Genomic DNA, 17716 nt, shown 5'->3' with positions numbered 1-17716 from the left:
CTGTAACCCCAGCATTTGGGAAGCTGAGGCCAGCAAAAACTAAAAAAAGAGACTCTGTGTTAAAAAAAAAAAAAAAAAAACCACCCCCACCCAAGATTCTTATTTCGCTGTTTTCTGTAGAATGAGTATGTATATCCAGTTGTTTTCCTGGTACTAGGGAATAAATCCAGGATCTTTGCACTGAGCTACATCTTTAAATTTTTTTTTTTGTTTTGAGGAAAGGTTTTGCTGAGTTGTCTAGTTTGGATCTGAACTTTTGGCCCTCCTCCCTCAGCTCCCAGAGTGCTGGAATGACCAGCATGCGCCACCACACCTGGCCATTTACACATTCTTTTTTGGTACTAGGGATCCAACTCAGGACCTTGTGCTTGTCAGGCAGGCGCTTATGCCGCTGAACTTTTCCCTGGCCTCATATACACACTTTCTTATCAATATCATAAATTCATATTGGTAATGAAACTGTTGATTTATGCAGTCACTGAGGTGTACACCTTGCCCCCTACTGCAGGCCACAGGATTGGAGCTACGCAGACTTGGGTTCAAGTCCTGGTTCTTCACTACGTAATCACGAAAGACTAGAGGGTAGCTTGGGGGTCGGGGAGATGGCTCAGTAGAATAAGTGCTCGCCTGGCAAGCACAAGGTCCTGAGTTCAATCCCCGGTTCCACCAAAAGAAAAAGAAAGAGTAGCTTGGCTTCTCAGTGTCTGAGTTCACTCACAGTGAGGTCCACCGCGCTCACCATCACACGGCTGCGGTGACTTCTGACCCTGATGCCTGGAGTTAGGCAGCTGCCCAGAGGAGTCTGCCCTCACTCCAGACCCAGCAGGAAGCCCAGTAGCCCCAACTCCCATTAAGCTCATTCTCCAGGACAACTCATAGGATTCAGGAAAGCCATGTGCTTCAAAATTCAGTATTCTAGAGCCAAAAGGGTACAAATCAGAGCTGAAGAAATCACTTGGATGAGGGCCAGGAGAGCAGATGTCTTGTCACAGAGCCCAAAGCCCAGTCGTCTGTCCCCATGGTTGGCCGGTCCCCGCTCACGTATCCTGTCAGCACAGACTGTCCAGGGTCCACCGGGAGTCACTCATTAGCATCAGCCCACTGTGGATCACAAGGTGCTCCTGTCACAAGAGAAATCCCACGGATCCAGAAGCGCGCGCCCCCCCCCCCCAGCCTCCAGGCGTGGGGACAAAGGCTGGCTTGTTTCTTATCGTGCAGCAGGGTGACTGCTGTGTCAGGGCGGGGCTGCCTGGGTGAGCCATATGAATTACAGTGCCCAGCCCACGGCTCTCAGAAGCTCACGCTCGTCGAGTTTGCCATGCGCTTCCGTATGTCTCTGAGGGTGGCAGTCTGTTTTCTCACTTTCATTGCTTTGTTTTCATTCTGTCCATTTTTTGCATAAATCAGTGAATGTTCTCATCAGATAGCATTCTTTTAATTTCTATATGCATATTACGTATTTAACTGTTTTTAAGATTATATACGTTCACGGTTGTTTTTAGGTCATCTTATATTGCCTACCCATTTAAACTTTTTTTTTTAATATTTATTTATTTTTATTCATTACATTTATTTATTGTGTGTGTGTGTGTGTGTGTGTGTGTGTGTGGCCAGCTCCGCCCACCAGGGGGCGAGGCTGGCTGGCATGTGGTGCTGGAGGATTGAACCGTGGTCCTTGTGCTTTGCCAAGCTTGTTTCAAGTAGGTGCTTTAGACCACTGAGCCATCTCTCCAGCCCCCCATTTAAACTTTTAAGTCAAAATAAATTCATTAATATTTCATAAAAAAATAAATGAGTGATCTCTACTCAGGTTTACCAGTGATTAAGATTGGTAACAGGTTTGGACTTTAGCTTTCAGCTTCTGTCCTGGTTACTTTTCTCGTTGGTGAGACAAAATACCCAATGCCCAAAGTTACAGGAGGAGAGGTGTATTGGCTCACAGTTTGTAGAGGTGTCAGTCAGTAGTCAGCTGGCTCTAGGGCAGGCTGACGTGGCAGCAGAGCACTGTTCAAGGCGGAGAGACGGCAAAATCAAAAACCAACCTTAACAGTGTCTTTCTGCCTCTTTTATACCCTAGCTAGGTTTCTCATACACCTTTAATCCCAGTATCACACACTCGAGCTTCAACCACCTCTGAAAAAGCCCTGTGACTGCATGAGGCTTTGAGGAACATTTAGACCCAAACCATAACACCTTCTTATTTTCATGTTGTTTGGTTCTTGTTCTTTTGGTTTTTTTTTTTTTTTTGTTTTGTTTTGTTTTTTACCGGAATAGTTGTTTATTTTCTTGGAATTTTTTTTTTTTTAAGTGTAATTAAACCTTTATTTTGTGATTGTTTTTTTGGTCTGCTGTGAAATTCTTTCCCCTCTTTTTGTCAGTTACATTCATGAAGATACGTTTAGATATTGAATTTGTTTAGAAGTTGAATAATTTTGTTAAAGGCACAGTTAATCATACTGGTTGTACTCTGAAGACAGACTTTAAAAAATAAAAAGAATTTAAAGCATCTGGTGATTAGATTAATATACAGAAACCCAAAGTTCAAGCCATGGCCATTTAATTCAGATCACAAAACTTGAGACGCACACCTAACATATAACCTTCTTATATGCACTGATTTTAAATTCTGGTACCTTTTTAGGAATGAGAGGTCTGTGTTGTTGAGCACCTACTCTTTAATGCAAAGACTCACATTTACTTTTTCAAATGGTTCAATCTCACATGTAAGCCCTTAGCAGACCCCTAATAAAAGACCAATTTGTAAAACTGGGCCATTTTACTGTTTCTACAATTTAATAAATAGCTTTCTTGATGAACGTAGTCATGACAGTTGAGCAGTATTCGAGTTACGGTTTTCCTGATTGGTCTGTAGTCTTCAATTGAAGTGTAAGAAGTTACTGTATGAAACATTTGTCAAACTAGTAAGACTGCATTGATGCATCCATCATTTTCAGGATTGTTGGTTACCTGAGCATATTTGCCATTGGCCTAATGAATCTTTCATATTTAGGTGGTTTTCTTGTAAAACCATCTCCAACAAAGCAGACTTTAGTAACCATCCTCTTCCATGCCTTCTTTTTTCTCTTTCCAGTTCGAATAACTTTTAATACTTCTGTTTCTCCTTGGGCACGAACTTTGGGCAGAGGAACTTCCCATTTTCCCGCCTTTTCTTTCCGTTTCTGTTTAATCATGTTGGAAAGTACTTTTGCACGAGACTGTCCTTCTCTGTCCAGCAGGTAGGCAGGTACTGCTCCTTGGGGAGTCTTTTCATCATTCTTTTGCTTGGTGTTTCTCTTTTCATGCATTTTGATAGTCTTCTTCATTTGTATTTTCTCTGCATGGCGCTGTTTGTGGTAGAGCTTAGCCTTCAGGCCAATCATTTTTTTTGCCTTCTTTGAACGTTCATGAGCCTCTCGACTTTCCTTTTTTCTCTTTTTCTCATGGTAATCCAAGCGGTACCCATAGCATTTACGATGTAATTCAATATATTCATTCTGTGGCATGATGACAGCTGCAGAGCCACCGCCGGCGCCCTCAAGAGTGCAAAGAAAGGTCCTAACTTTGGGGCATCTCAGACGCACGAGCTGCCTCCGCGCAGCCGGAAACAGGAAGGCTCTTTTGGTTTTTTGAGACAGGGTCTCGCTATGTAGTCCAGGCTGGCCTTGAACTCACTATGTAGCCGAGGCTGGTCTCGAACTCATGGTAACCACCCGCCCCTGCCTCAGCCTCCTGGATGCTGGGATTGCAGGAGTGCCAGCACACTCAGCTTTCATGTTCTTTTGTGCCCAGGTCTATTTATATGAATTGAACTTTTGGGGTTCTACAGTGAAATGAACAGAACACTCTTACTTGTGAAATGGCTATAGCTTTTTTTTTTTTTTTTTTGGCAGAACTGGGAATTGAACTCAAGCCCTTGTACTTGCCAGGCAAGTGCTTATTCTACTAAGCCATCTCCCCAGACCCAAAATGGCAATAGTTATAAGGATTTTTCTCATGTGTTAGATTGCTCTGTCTCTTACAATTTTGTAAATGATTGGACGATATTGGTTGAACTCATCTATTAGATTTCATGTGGACCTTGTTTGCCTAAGGGTAACACTTTTTATGATTACTGAGTAAGATTCTTACCTTAGTAAAATACAAACATATGAACATCAGAGGGCTAAAGATTAGGTTAGTCGTTTGGGAGCAATTGTGCTGAGCCAATTGCTTGTGACAAGTTTGTGAATTACTGTGAAACTGACAGATGACTTCAGGGGTCCTCATCTGTAAAAAGGAATATGTGCAAAGGTTAGTGGCCCACAACTCTAGTCCAAGGACTGTAGGAAGCTGGAACAAGAAAAGAGTTCAACCTGGGCAACTTAGCAAGAATTTATCTTGGTTTTGTTGTTGTTGTTGTTTTGGTTTGTTTTAATTAAGAACTTATCTTGAGGGCTGGCCAAATAGCTCAGTGGATTAAAGCGCCTGCAAGCAGGCACAGGGGCCAGGGGTTCAATCCTCAGGCCTGCTGTGCCAGCTCCGCCCCCAGGGCCTGCTGAGACAGCAATTGAGACTGGGTGTGGTGGCACAGCCTGTAATCCCAGCACTTGAGAGGCTGTAAACAGGCAGATTACTATGAATCCAATCTAGTAGGGAGACCTTGAACACCCTGTAGACATTCCCTAAAATACAGAAAAAAAAAAAGAACTTATCTTGAAATAAAAAAAATTAAAAGGACTCAGATGTATGGATAATATACAAGAATTTTTTCTGAACTAATTTCAAAAGAGTAAAATCATTCATGTTTTCTTTAGCTCTATGTTTTGCACATCCGACTTGCTTCTTAAATGTAGAATTGTCAAACCATAATGCCAGAGATAATAGAAGCGGTATTTTTTCTTTCTTATTTGTATTTTCCCATGGATCAGTGCTCTGTGCCTGTTTCAGGGTGTTCTTTTGGAGGGAGTGTGTGTGTTCTCCATTGCCTTTTCATCCCTGAGCAAGAGTGACAGGAGGGAGCTGGGGAGATAGCTCGGCGGCATCCGTGCCTGCCTGGCAAGCACCAGGTCCCAAGTTCGATTCCTGGTACTACATGCTGTGCTGACCCTAAAGCCGGGCATGGTGGCGCACACCTGTAATCCCAGCACTGCGGGAGGCTGAGACAGGAGGATCACTGTGAGTCCTAACTGTGTAGAGAGACTTTGTATCAATAAAAATTAAAAGAGAAAAAGTGACAGGAGGGGACCCTCAGGGTGAAGCAGTTCTGACGCTGTCCCTCCACACTCTCTGGGATGGGGCTGCTGCCCCGAGCTCTGTGTTTCTGCAGAGACCAAGGCAGAGAGGTCCTTGTGTGACCCATGTGAAGCACCATGCGTACTGAGTCAGGCATTGTTTTTAATTATTACATAGGACACAGCATAGCTTTGGCCACCTAGGCACGTGTCCTCTTTTGGTCATTGGTACTGTGAGATCTATCACATGACTCACACACTCATGTCCAGGAGCACACAGACAAACTGCAGTGTCATGGCACATCCCTGAGGCCCCTGTGTGTCCACCACTGGGGTGGAGGAGGAGGTCATCCCTCGGGAGTTGTACACCCTCCTGCCAGCATCACTGCTCTCCTGGCCTCTTGCCTATTGTCTGTCACCTACCCATCCTTCCTGGGACTCTGAAACCAGGGCCTCGCTCACACGACACCAGTGTTCTACCACTGGGCTACATCCCAGCCTTGTAAAATTTTATTTTGAAGATGAAAGTTAATTTTGAGACAGATCTGGATCAACATTATCCCCAAGTTCTGTGTGTTACTAGTAATTGACTAATTTATCTGCCTTTTATTCAGTGGTTGGCTTTTTGTTTGTGGGTTTTTTGTTTTTGTGGAACTGGGAATTGAACTCAGGCCCTTGTGCTTGCCAGGGAAGCGCTTATTCCACTGAGCCTTCTCCCCGGCCCCCCACTGAGCCATCTTGTGTTTGGGTTTGATCTGGTGAAGAAATCCTTGTGTGTCTCAAGGCCGTAAGGTATTTTTGGTGTTGTCTCAGAGGACCTGTATTTTACTTTGACAAAGAGACCTGTGGGATTGGGGTTGGCTTCCATGTGTCACATGGGAGGTTTCCTTTTGGCTGTGTGTGTTGCTGTGACCCTGGTCACTGGAAAGACCCTGTCTACCTGCTGTGTGCCTAGTGCTACCTGTCATTACCCAGCGGGGCTGTATTTGTGGGTTTCAGATGGGAGATTTATCTTCAGTCCCATTAGTTGGTCTGTCCTTGCACAGATTCCACTGTTGGGATTACCATAACTTGATAATACTTTTTTTTTTTTTTTTTTTTTGGTGGAACCGGGGATTGAACTCAGACACTGTGCTTACTATAGAAGTGCTTATTCTGCTGAGCCATCTCCCCAGCCCCTTGGTAATATATCTTGAGCAAGTATTTTTGTCTTGTTCTTTTTTGGGCCTTCAAATTTCTGTGTAGCCAGGTAATTCCAGCACTGGGAGGCTGAAGCAGGAGGGCTGTCACAAGTTCGAGGCTTGCCTAAACTGTAATATAGGTAACTAGCCAAGACCACCAGGTTTGTGTAAGCCAATATGACATGGAATTTATCTTGCCTGGGTTCGGGCAGAGAGAGCGCCAAGAACTTCTGCCCCGAACAAAGAGAAGTGTGTCCTTTAGGAACAGAGAGAAGGCAGGGGCATCAGGCGGGAGGATTCCAGTGAACATCTGTGTGTCAAGTTTCCTGGCAGTCTTGCCTCTCAGCGGGCAGAGCCCTTGAAGCGTCTGCTGTATGTTTTCAGGTGTCTCCAGATGTCTCCAGGTCCTGCAGAGTTCCTTGTCCTGTCTTACTCCTTTCCTGTGTTTGTCGATGGCAGCCTCGGTGCTGAGCTGAGTTCCCTGCAGAGAGCAGCCAGGCTGGGGGCTGGGAGAGTCAGGTCAGGTTGGAGGCCTACATAAACTACATAGTGAGACCCTGTCTCAAACAACAAATTTCCATGCAAATTTTAGGCTTTAGTTGTGAAGTTCCATTTTTTTAAAAGTTAAGAATTTGATGGCTGGCCTGATAGCTCAGCAGACTAAAGTGCCTGCTTAGGCAGAGCGCAGTGGCTGGGTTCATTCCCCAGCATGCAGTGCCAGCCCCACCCGCGGGACGTGCTGAGATGGTAGTTGAGGCTGGGCGTGGTGGTGTGCGCCTGTAATCCTAGAGCACTTGGGAAACTGAAAACAGGAGAATCACTACGAGTCCGATCTATGTACTGAGACCCTGTAGACCCGGGAGACCCTGTCCAAAATACATTTTTAAAAAGGGGTTTTTTTTTTGTTTGTTTGTTTGTTTTGCAGAACTGGGGATTGAACTCAGGCCCTTGTGCTTGCCAGGGAAGCGCTTATTCCACTGAGCCATCTCCCTGCCTCCTCCCTGCCCCCCCCCCAAAAAAAAAGTTAAGAATTTGTGATTGAACTGGATTCACAGACACTGCTGCAGTGTTCAGCCACTTAGTGGATGCTGTATATCCTTCAACATATTTAAATCTTTCATTTTTCTCAACAACTTTTAAACAATAACAGATTTACTGACACTAGGGCACTATTAAGTTCATCATTTTGAAGTGTACATTTCAGTGGTTTTCATTATATCCATAGAGTTATCCTTCCATTACCACACTCTTATTTCAGAACATTTTTTTCACTCTTAAAAAAACTCCCTATCTCAGCCCTTGGAAGGCTGAGGCAGGAGGGTCACTGTGAATTCGAGACCAGTCTGGGCTACAAAGTGAGCTCAAGGCCAGCCTCAACTGTATAGTGAGATCCTGACTCAAAAGAATACACAGACAAACAAACAAACAAAAGAAACCCTGTACCTTTTGTCAGTTACTTCCTAGTCTCTCCCTTATCCAATTCCTAGATATCACTCATCTGTTTGTTATCTCTATAGTTTGCCTATGATGTGTTTTTCCTGTGAGTACAATCATGCTGTATATGGCTGTTTGTCCCCTTTACTTAAATTTTCAAGGTTCCTGCATGTGGTAATACATGTCTGATAATACAGAATTTTTTTTGTTTATGGCTGAATAATATTCGATCATATGGTATTCACATCCATTCATCAGGTCATGGACAATCTTACATTACATTATGTTTAATGTAAGATATTAAAAAAATACCTTACAGAGCCAGGTGTAGTGGTGCATGCCTGAAATCCCAGCACTTGGGAGCCTGAGGCAGGAGGAGTGCTGCCAGTTTGAGACCAGGCTGGGCTATGAAATGAGCTCAAGTTCAGCCTAAACGGCATATCAAGACCGTGTCTCAAAAAGACAAGCATCAACAACACCCTTATAGTTTTTAGAAATAGAGTCAATGCTGTTGTTTAATTATGTTTTATGGTTCAGTAATGGCTTATTCATGAGTCTGTGTTTGGTTGAGTGTTCTCCAGGTTTATGACTAAATGTGCTGGGTTGAGGTGTCCGTTTTGCCGCGCGTACTAGCCTGATCCCAGAGTGCCTGGGTCCCAGCAGGCGGTCTGCTCAGGTAGTGCCCACGGGTGCACGTTGGTGAGTGACTGTGCACGGCGCATGGCTTCCTGGCGCCTTTGTCACATGACCTTGTCTGTGTTTGCAGGTGGAGTGGTTCAATCAGTACAAAAAGTCTCTTGCCACTTACATGCGGTCCCTGGGAGGGGCTGAAGGCTTGGACATCACGCAAGACATGAAACCACCAAAAAGCCTGTACATTGAAGTACGTATGTTTTAATTACTGTGTAGACTGCTGCCTTTGCCGAAGATGATGGGTTCTATGAATGTGCACTGGCCTCTATGAAGCCGTTAAGGAAGCATAAGTTAAAACCAGGAGAGTGAGCTAAGGGGGTAGAGAAGAGGATGGAGGAGCGGGTGTGAGCATCTGACCTTCATAGGTTTGCCTTGGGGTCATATAAATATTTCCTCCTTATTAAAACAAAATTAAGCCAGGCATTGTGGCACATGCCTATAGCCCCAGCACTTGGGAGGCCAAGGCAGGAGGACCACTGAGACTTCAAGGTCATCCTGGGCCTCAAAGTGAGGTCAAGACCAGCCTGAACTGCCTAGTGAGACCCTGTCTCAGAAAGACAAAAAAAAAAAAAAAAAAAAAGTAAAGTAAAATAAAATAAATCAAAATGGAAAGCCAATCCCTAAATTTTTATTTTTAACTTTTTTTTGGTACCGGGAATCAAACTCAAGGCCTTAAACTTCTCAGGCAGATGCTGCACCACTGACCTACATCCCCAGCACCCTAAAATTTTAAAGTAAAGCCCAACAGATGAACTTGTCTTTCAAGATGGTGGATTTATCAGACAGGTATTATTTTTGTTTAGTCACCTAGTTTTATGGTACTAGGGTTTGAACCTAGGGAAATGCATGCAACAAATTTTGTAACCTTTATTTTTTGAGACAGGGTCTCACTATGTTATTCAGGCTGGCCTTGAACTCATAGTGGTCCTCCTGCTTCAGCCTCCCGAGGGCTGAGATTACAGGCATGCACCATCACGCCTAGCAGAACTTCCATCATCGTAGCCATTTATTTATTTATTTATTTATTTATTTATTTATTTATTGGCAGAGCTGGGGATTGAACTCAGGTCCTTGTCCTTGCCAGGCAAGTGCTTATTCTACTGAGCCATCTCCCCGGCCCCATCGTAGCCATTTCTAAACGAATAGTCAAGAAAGTACTAGATGCTTGCCTAGTATTGTGCAGCCTTCACACCATCCATGCCTACATATCTCTTTACCTTATGAAACTGAAATTCTGTGCCCACTAAACAGAAATCCAGGGGCTGGGGAGATAGCTCAGTAGAATAAGTGCTTGCCTGGCAAGCGCAAGGGCCTGAGTTCAATCCCTGGTGCTGCCAAAAACAAAAAACAAATCCATAATCCCTCTTCTTGTAGCTCCTGAGAACCACTACTATATTCTGCTTTCTATCTCTAAATTTGGCTACTGTACCTCATATAAATGGAATCATATGGTATTTGGTTTTGTTTTTTTTTTTTTTTTTTTTTTGCCTGCTCAACCCACCCTGGGCGTGGGGCTGGCGTGGCATGCGTACCAGAGATCGAACTGCAGTCCCTGCACATTTCCCTAAGCTTGCCTAGGCAGGCACTTTAGACTGCTGAGCTATCACGCCAGCCCCTGTATTTGTCTTTTTGTGACAGGCTTATTTTTCTAAGACAGAATTTTGCTTTGTAGCCCAGGCTGGCCTTGAGCTCACACTGACCCTCCTGCCTCAGCCTTCCAAGTGCTGGGATTACAGCTCTGGCTCTGTGACCGCCTTATTATTTAGCATAATAGTCATCTTTTTTTTTTTTTTTTTTTCTTTTTTGTGGTACGGGGGATTGGACTCAGGCCCTTGCACTTGCCAGGCAAGCGCTTATTCTACTGAGCCATCTCCCTGCCCTGGTTCATCCATTTTGTAGCATGTGTCAGAATTTTTCTCTTGGGGCTGGGGAGATAGCTCCACAGCGTAAGCACCTGCCTGGCAAGTGCAAGGTCCTGAGTTCCATCCCCATACTGCATGCCATGTGGCCCCGGAACTGGGCATGGTGCACACCTATAATCCCAGCACTAGGGAGGTTGAGGTAGGAGGATATCACTATGAGTCTGAACTGCATAGTGAGACCCTGTATCAAAAATAAAAATAAGGGACTGGTGAGATGGCTCAGTGGTCTAAAGCACCTACTTAGAACAAGCTTAGCAAAGCACAGGGACCGCGGTTCAATCCCCCAGGACCACATGCCAGCCAGCCCCGCCCCCTGGTGGGCTGAGCTGGCCACACACACACACACACACACACACACACACACTAAATAAATGTAAAAAGAAAATAAAAATAAAAATAAAAATAAATAATTTTTTTTTTCAGTACCAGGGATTGAACTCAGGACCCTGCGCTTGCCAGGCAAGCACGTATTCTATCGAGCTATCTCCCTGGCCCCTTAAATAAATAATTTTTTAAAAGACTTTTTTCTTTTTTTGGAACTGGGGATTGAACTCAGACTCTTGCGCTTGCCAGGGAAGCACTTATTCCACTGAGCCATCTTCCTGGCCCCGATTTTTTTCCTTTTTAAGGCTGAATAATATTCCATTTGATGGATGAACCCTTTTGCTTATGTCACCCATTTCTGCCTTCTAGCTATTGGGTTAATGCTGGTGTGAACATGGGTGTGTGACTAGCTCTTCCAGACCACGCTTTCCATTGTGTTAGCAGTATACCCGGAAGCAGAGCTGTTGCATCCCATGACGATTCTGTGCTTCAGTCTTGAGGACGCACCCCCGCTTTGGTGGTGGTTCCTTCATTCCTCATAAAAGGTGTGGCTGAGTTCAATCCCTGGTACCAAAAAATAAAAATAAAATTTTATATATACATAAGGAGTGGGCTATCATTGTGGCTTCAGTCCCATTTTCCTAACTGTTAGAGATGTGGCGCACCTTTTCACAGGCTTATTAGCTGTTGACACATGTTTGAATATTTATTTATTTTTTATTTATTACATTCATTTATTGTGTGTGTGTGTGTGTGTGTGTGTGTGGCCAGCTCAGCCCACCAGGGGGCGGGTCTGGCTGGCATGTGGTGCTGGGGGATCGAACCGAGGTCCCTGTGCTTTGCCAAGCTTGTTTCAAGTAGGTGCTTTAGACCACTGAGCCATCTCTCCAGCCCCTGTTGACACATGTTTGAAGAAATGTCTGTCCAGACCTTTTGCACATTTTTTAATTTGGGGGGATATATATGATAATACATATGCTGCATTATAATCTTTTGGCAGATGTATGACCTGCAAATATTTTATCTCGTTTTATGGCGTGCTCTGTATGCTGCGGACACTGTCTGTGATGCCTAAAATATTACAGTTTCAAGCAGTCTTATTTGTGTTTCCCCTTTTGTTGCTTGTGCCTCTGGTTTCACATCCAAGGAACCACCTCCGAGTTCCTTGTAGGCAGGGAACACGCTTTATGTCTTGAGACGTGACTGGAAGCCTGACGTGGGCCTGTCCAGCCGCTTGAAGAGCGGGGCTGAAAGGGCACTGAGTTGGCAGCCTGGCCGGCTAGCACCGCAGGACTGTGTCTGAAAAGAAAGCTAAAGGCCCGGATTTCCCTTTCAGGTGCGGTGTCTGAAAGACTATGGAGAATTGGAAGTGGAGGATGGTACTTCAGTCCTGTTGAAAAAAAATAGCCAGGTATTTCTTGTCTCACCACATACTTTTACTTTAAACCTTGTAAGAGTGGAAATTTTGGAATGAGAAGTGAAGTCACTAAGGCCTTTGATGACCATGTCATAGGCGTTGTGTTTAGTACAGGACACTCTGGGCTTTTTCAAATATGGACTCTAAGTGAGTGTTTCATGCAGTAGGAAAGGTTAATTAATTTACTAGGATGTTGCTAATATTTAAGATTAAGCATTTTCCATGGAAATTATCATAATGGGCCTTACTCTAGTTAAGTGGTAGGTCATTATTCTAAGGTTTTTGATATGTTGGATTAGGTGCCTGGCCCTAAATTATGATTTTTTAAAAATAATTTTATTGAGAAACAAATAGCAACGAGACAGTTTCAAAACCGATTAGTAGGACAGTTTCTAATTAATACATTGCATATTGTTGTCTTAGTGGTTATTCATTGTATAAGATGCAGACATGATATCATGTCCACAAACCTCAAATTATAATTTGTAAAAGCATTCCTAAACAATCTTTCTCAGCTTGCACTTTACCTTAACCTAGTTCTTTAGAAAACTGGTGAGCAGGGTGTTGTGGTGTACACCTGAAATCCCAGGCTGAGGCAGGAGGATGGCTGTGAGTTTGAGGTCAGCGTGGGCTACAAACTAAGTTCAAAGCCAGCCTGAACTGCATAGTGAAACCCTGTCTCAAAAAAGATAAAAATCGGGGGCCTGGCCCTAGCTCAGTCCTTTAAGTGGCTGCTTCCACAAAGCTGTCAGCCTCAGGTTGCTGTAGTTCAATCCCCACAACACTCCAGCCAGCCAAACCTGCCCTGAAGGCATTCGGAGAAAAAAAAAAAAAAAAAAAATCCTTATAATCCTGCTTTACCTTGGTTTTGGCCATCCAGCAGAAAAGTATAAAAACAAAATATAAGAATTAAAGCCATGCTGTTATGTTGAGCTGTGGGGGACTCAGGTCAACAATTTCTGACATTGCCAGTCAAGCGGAAGACCCAATACTATTATGGGCTACTGGACTCTTTTGGAATATTTTGCTGAGTTTACACACCTATAATATTCAAATAACGGAACTTAACAAAAAACGGTATACAGACGATTGCATCTGTGTATTCAAAGTGGTTTGGATAGATATATAGTTACAGTCTCTTAATGAATAGAATGATTCTTATACAGCAGTTAACCACTAGGAAGAATGTATGTAGTGTGTTAATTATTGAAACTGTCCTACCGATTTGATTTGCAACTGTCTCATTGCTATTTATCAATAAAATTATGGGAAAAAAAGACAAAAATCAATCAATCAAAACAGTGGTGATAGAGCTTAAGAATTTGTAAGTATAGGGGCCAAGGAGATGGCTCAGTGGAATAAGCGCTTCCCTGGCAAGCGTGAGGGCCTGAGTTCAATCCCTGGTTCCACAAAAAAAAAAAAAAAAAAAAGTATTTGTAAGTATTTAATATATACTATAATATGGGGATGTTGACATTATAAAATTGTAACCTGAGCCCATTTTTTTCTCATAAAGAGTCTCAACGTATTTGTTTCCTTGGCATTTTCAGATTCAGATTAGGTAGATTCACATTGGCAAAATTTATTTTCATCACTTTTCTCTTGAGGGTCCACACTCTTATTTTCTTTCAGTATATGTTTTAAATTCTGCATAATAAACTGCTTTATCCTTCTCAAAACAAAAAATTCCTTCTATCCAGTCTCTGAGGTCAGAGTGTGGGAGGTAAAGGGTCATCCTTAAAGCCTCTCTTTCTGTCGCTACCTTGGTGCTGGCCAAGGTGCTGACCTTACTCTGTCTACACCACAGAACACGGTTTCGGCACGTGCAGTTCCTGCTGTCTTATTTCACCAGTACTCTTAGAGCTTTAGCTTTCTGAAACAAATGCTGCCTGGTTTAGAAACTGGTTTCGAGGGTACCTCGAAGGCCACAGCGGCACTGTAGTCCCCGCAGGAGGAGGTCACAGGTGAAGCCGGGCCGGTGCAGGTTGAGCTCACAGGCAGCCTGGGCTCTCAGGGCACACCGTCCTCAACAGGGCGTGGGATGCTGCCGCTGCCGTGCGGCCTTCTTCCTCCAGCAGTGCCTGCTCATTGCCTCTGTGTGGACCACACCAACTGGCCTTCCTCTTGAGGGGCTTTTAATTTAGTCTTTCAACTGACACCCTGCCCTCAGGCACAGAAGTGAATGTGTTAAAATAAGAACTTAATCAGCATATTTTAAGCCTATCCTGGACTACTCTATTTGATACTTTGGCTTCTAAGGTGTCTGACCAGAGATGATGTTGATTGTAGGCCGTGGTGTGGGTCATCCCCATAACGCAGATATTAGTAGGGAGAGCTTTCTTTTTGATTTACTTATTTGGTACAGGGACTTGCTATGCAGCTCAGACTCATAGCGATCCTCCTGTCTCAGCCTCCCCAGTGCTGGGATTCCAGGCAGGCACTACCACGCCTGGTTTCAGTGGCCAGCACAGCATGCCCCAGATTCTGGGACTGGAACAGCATGTAGTACTAGAGATCGAACCTGGATTCTTGCACTTGCCAGGCAAGCATTTAGACCACTGAGCTATTTCCCCGTCCAGGAAGATCTTTTCTTAACACATATTCTGTAATACATGTCAGCCATCGGCATGAAGAGAAATCATGAATCCTCTTTTAAATGATGCATTAAAAAAAAAAATTAGTAATTTGGGGCCAGGGAGATGACTCAGTAGAATAAGTGCTTAAGGGCCTGAGTTCAATCCCCAATTCTACCAAAAAGAAAATTCATTGTAAAGGTTTAAAAAGGAGTGTAGATGGGCTAGTGAGATAGCTTAGCTGTCTAAAGTGCCTGCTTAGGCCATCTCTGGTTCTGAAAAAAAAAAAAAAAGAAAAATTAGCAAATGATACATTAGAATAGCTAGGACTCGCTGTGTTTACTTAACTGTGCTGGAGAAGCTGTTAAATGCACTGTTTCACAGGCAGTGGACAAGTTGATAGTCCTCAGCCTGTATGTCTTTATGGCTTACATAGAATTTGGTCACGGTCTTTTACTGGGGATTGAACTCAGGCCCTAGCGCTTGCCAGGCAAGTGCTTATTGTACTGAGCCATCCCTCCGGGCCCCATGGTTACGGTCTCCATAAGGCCTTTGAGTTTGTGAGGCAGGATCTTCAAGTGCAAGGTTGAAAAGTCACCTTTGCTTCTTGACTTTTGGGAGGGGGCTGCTGGGGGTTGAATTCAGGGTGTTAGCACTGAGCTACATCCCCAGTCCGTTTTAACTTTTTAAAAAAATGTTGAGGCAGAACCTTGCCAAGTGACTAATTGCCTGGCTTTGCTTGAACTTGTGAGCCTCCTGTTTCAGCTTCGGCTGGCTTGAATAGCGTTGGTAATCCCTGCCACCTCGATTATTTTCTAAGGTTATTTGCCTTCCCGTATAGTAATTGGTTTCTAGCTCTTACCCAGGTAGACCTTTCTGAGCTTGAATATCTTCCCTTGTGCGCTTGTGCACGTCTTTCTGCTCCATTCGCTGCTGCAGGAAACCCCCACCTTAGAGAAGTCTCCAAGGTGGTCTAAGTCCTCTGCGTAGTCTAAGTCCTGTGAGAACAACAGGGTGTGCCCCTGGGCGCACGGGATGGCTGTTGGCAGGCTCCAGCTTCTTCAGAAGCACAGGAGTGAAGTTGCCACTGCTGGTGCTAGAATCACAAAGCTTCCTGGGGACGACGCCCCCATGGGTGGTCTCGCATTGGGCTGCTGCTGTGCCATCGCCCTCCTCACCCTCCTGGGTTTTCTGTACGTGGATTTAGAAATGCAGACCCTAGGGGGAGTGCCTACTGGAAACCGGAAGTCTCCAGGTGAGTTCAGCTGATTCAGCAAACTGTGAATTCATTGATGGAAGTACGAATTCCATGTACCTCTCAGTGCATCGGTTTTAGTTGATCGTAACAACCACTACAGTCAAGTGGAACGTGAGCCACTCTGCTCTGGGAACTTAAAAAATAATCAGCTGCAGCCTTTTAATGATGGCAGAGACATGGACAGGTCTCGGTTATTTCTCTGACTCTTGCCCACCCCTTTCCCTCAGCACTTTTTGCCTCGATGGAAGTGTGAGCAGCTGATCAGACAGGGAGTCCTGGAGCACGTCCTGTCGTGACCTTGCATCCTGTCGTGACCTTGCATCCTGTCGTGACCTTGCGTCCTGTCGTGACCTTGCGCAGCGCCGGCATAGAGAGCTGCCCCTCCCCCACGTGGTGCTGGAGCCAGATCCCTGGACCGCCTACACCTTGGTCCAGCCCACAGCGACAGAAAGCTGACTACCTGAAAGTTAAACCCCAGCCCCAGTCTTTATTTGAAATGAGTATATACTAGCTAAAGATTTGAGCTGGGGATATAGCTCAGTGACACAGCGCCTGCCTGACAAGTGTAAGGTCCTAAATTCAGTTCTGCATACAAATAAATAAATATCTGAAATTGAAACTTTTGTATCAGTTTATAGTGACTAGTTTTTTATTTAGAGTTGTGGCTACAATTTTAAACATGTATCACATTTTATCATAATGGCGCTCGCCTGATAGCCCAGCATCTTGGAGGCTAAGATGGAAGGATGAGGGGTTCAAGGCTAGCATGGGCTATATAGTAAGTTCAGCATTGGCCTGGATTACCTAGTGAAGGCTTCTCAGCCTCTCCTGCCCCTAAAATGTATATTCAAAAAAAAAAAAAAAGGGAAGAGTCGACCGTAGTAAATGAAGGTAAGTTCCTTTATCTCTACTAATTATTGCCATCTGATGGGCCTGGTGTTAGCAGGCCCGCAGGTGGGGAATACAAGCCTCCATCCTTTAAATGTTTTACCACTTATTTTCTAGTTTTTGTGCCTTTTTAATATTTTTAAATTGGCTGTAGCTGGTAGGTGTAAGGAGGCTCAAGATGAAGATGACTCAGCTACATGCTACAATTCACCTAAACCCATTTTCCTGCACACCTTCCACTGCCGAGAGCTCCGGGGACAGAGTTTCCTACTGGGAAAGCTGAGGCTTGTCTTTGTACTGACTCACTGGGCACCACAGCCTTGTTCTCAGTCTTGTCTTTGGGCTTTTTTTTTTTTTCCCCCCTGGATATTTCGTTTTGGGTGTTTTTGTGGTACCGGGGATTGAACTCAGGACCTTGTACTTGCCAGGCAGGTGCTTATGCTGCTGAGCCATCTCCCCAGCCCTTGTGGGCCTTTGGTGCATATTTGCAGTACATGGTCACATTCCTTGTGGGGGCTGGTGGTGGGACATCACACCTTTGTTTTTTTTTTTATCCCCTTCCTTGCCCATGTTTTTTTGTTTGTTTGTTTTGTTTTTGTGGCTGGCTCAGCCCACCCTGGGACAGGGCTGGTGTGGCGTGTACTGCTAGGACTCAAACCGTGGCCCCTGTGCGCTTGCTTAAGCTTGCCTAAGCAGGAGCTTTAGACTGCTGTGCTATCTTGCCAGCCCATTGCCCATGTTTTATCAGGAAAAATATGAAAGCTGTGGCTCCTCTTGATGCAGTCTCAAAGTAAATTCAGCACCATAACTGAAAAC

At 44.4% G+C, this 17716-nt stretch overlaps 1 protein-coding gene across 1 annotated transcript in view; it reads left to right on the top strand.

The window, feature by feature from the left end:
• The window catches only part of Gins1 (GINS complex subunit 1), a 26337-nt gene extending 9985 nt beyond the window's left edge, over positions 1-16352 (top strand). The window contains exons 5-7 of the mRNA XM_004635570.2: positions 8592-8708; positions 12101-12175; positions 16240-16352. Of these exons, the coding sequence (XP_004635627.1) occupies positions 8592-8708; positions 12101-12175; positions 16240-16308 (261 nt within the window). The 3' untranslated portion in view covers positions 16309-16352. The remainder of the gene's footprint in view (positions 1-8591; positions 8709-12100; positions 12176-16239) is intronic.
• Positions 16353-17716: the final 1364 nt, after the last annotated feature.

Source organism: Octodon degus, unplaced genomic scaffold, assembly GCF_000260255.1.
Source record: "Octodon degus isolate 3935 unplaced genomic scaffold, OctDeg1.0 scaffold00073, whole genome shotgun sequence".
Classification (NCBI taxonomy): Eukaryota; Metazoa; Chordata; class Mammalia; order Rodentia; family Octodontidae; genus Octodon; species Octodon degus.
This window is presented reverse-complemented; position numbering and strand designations above follow the sequence as displayed.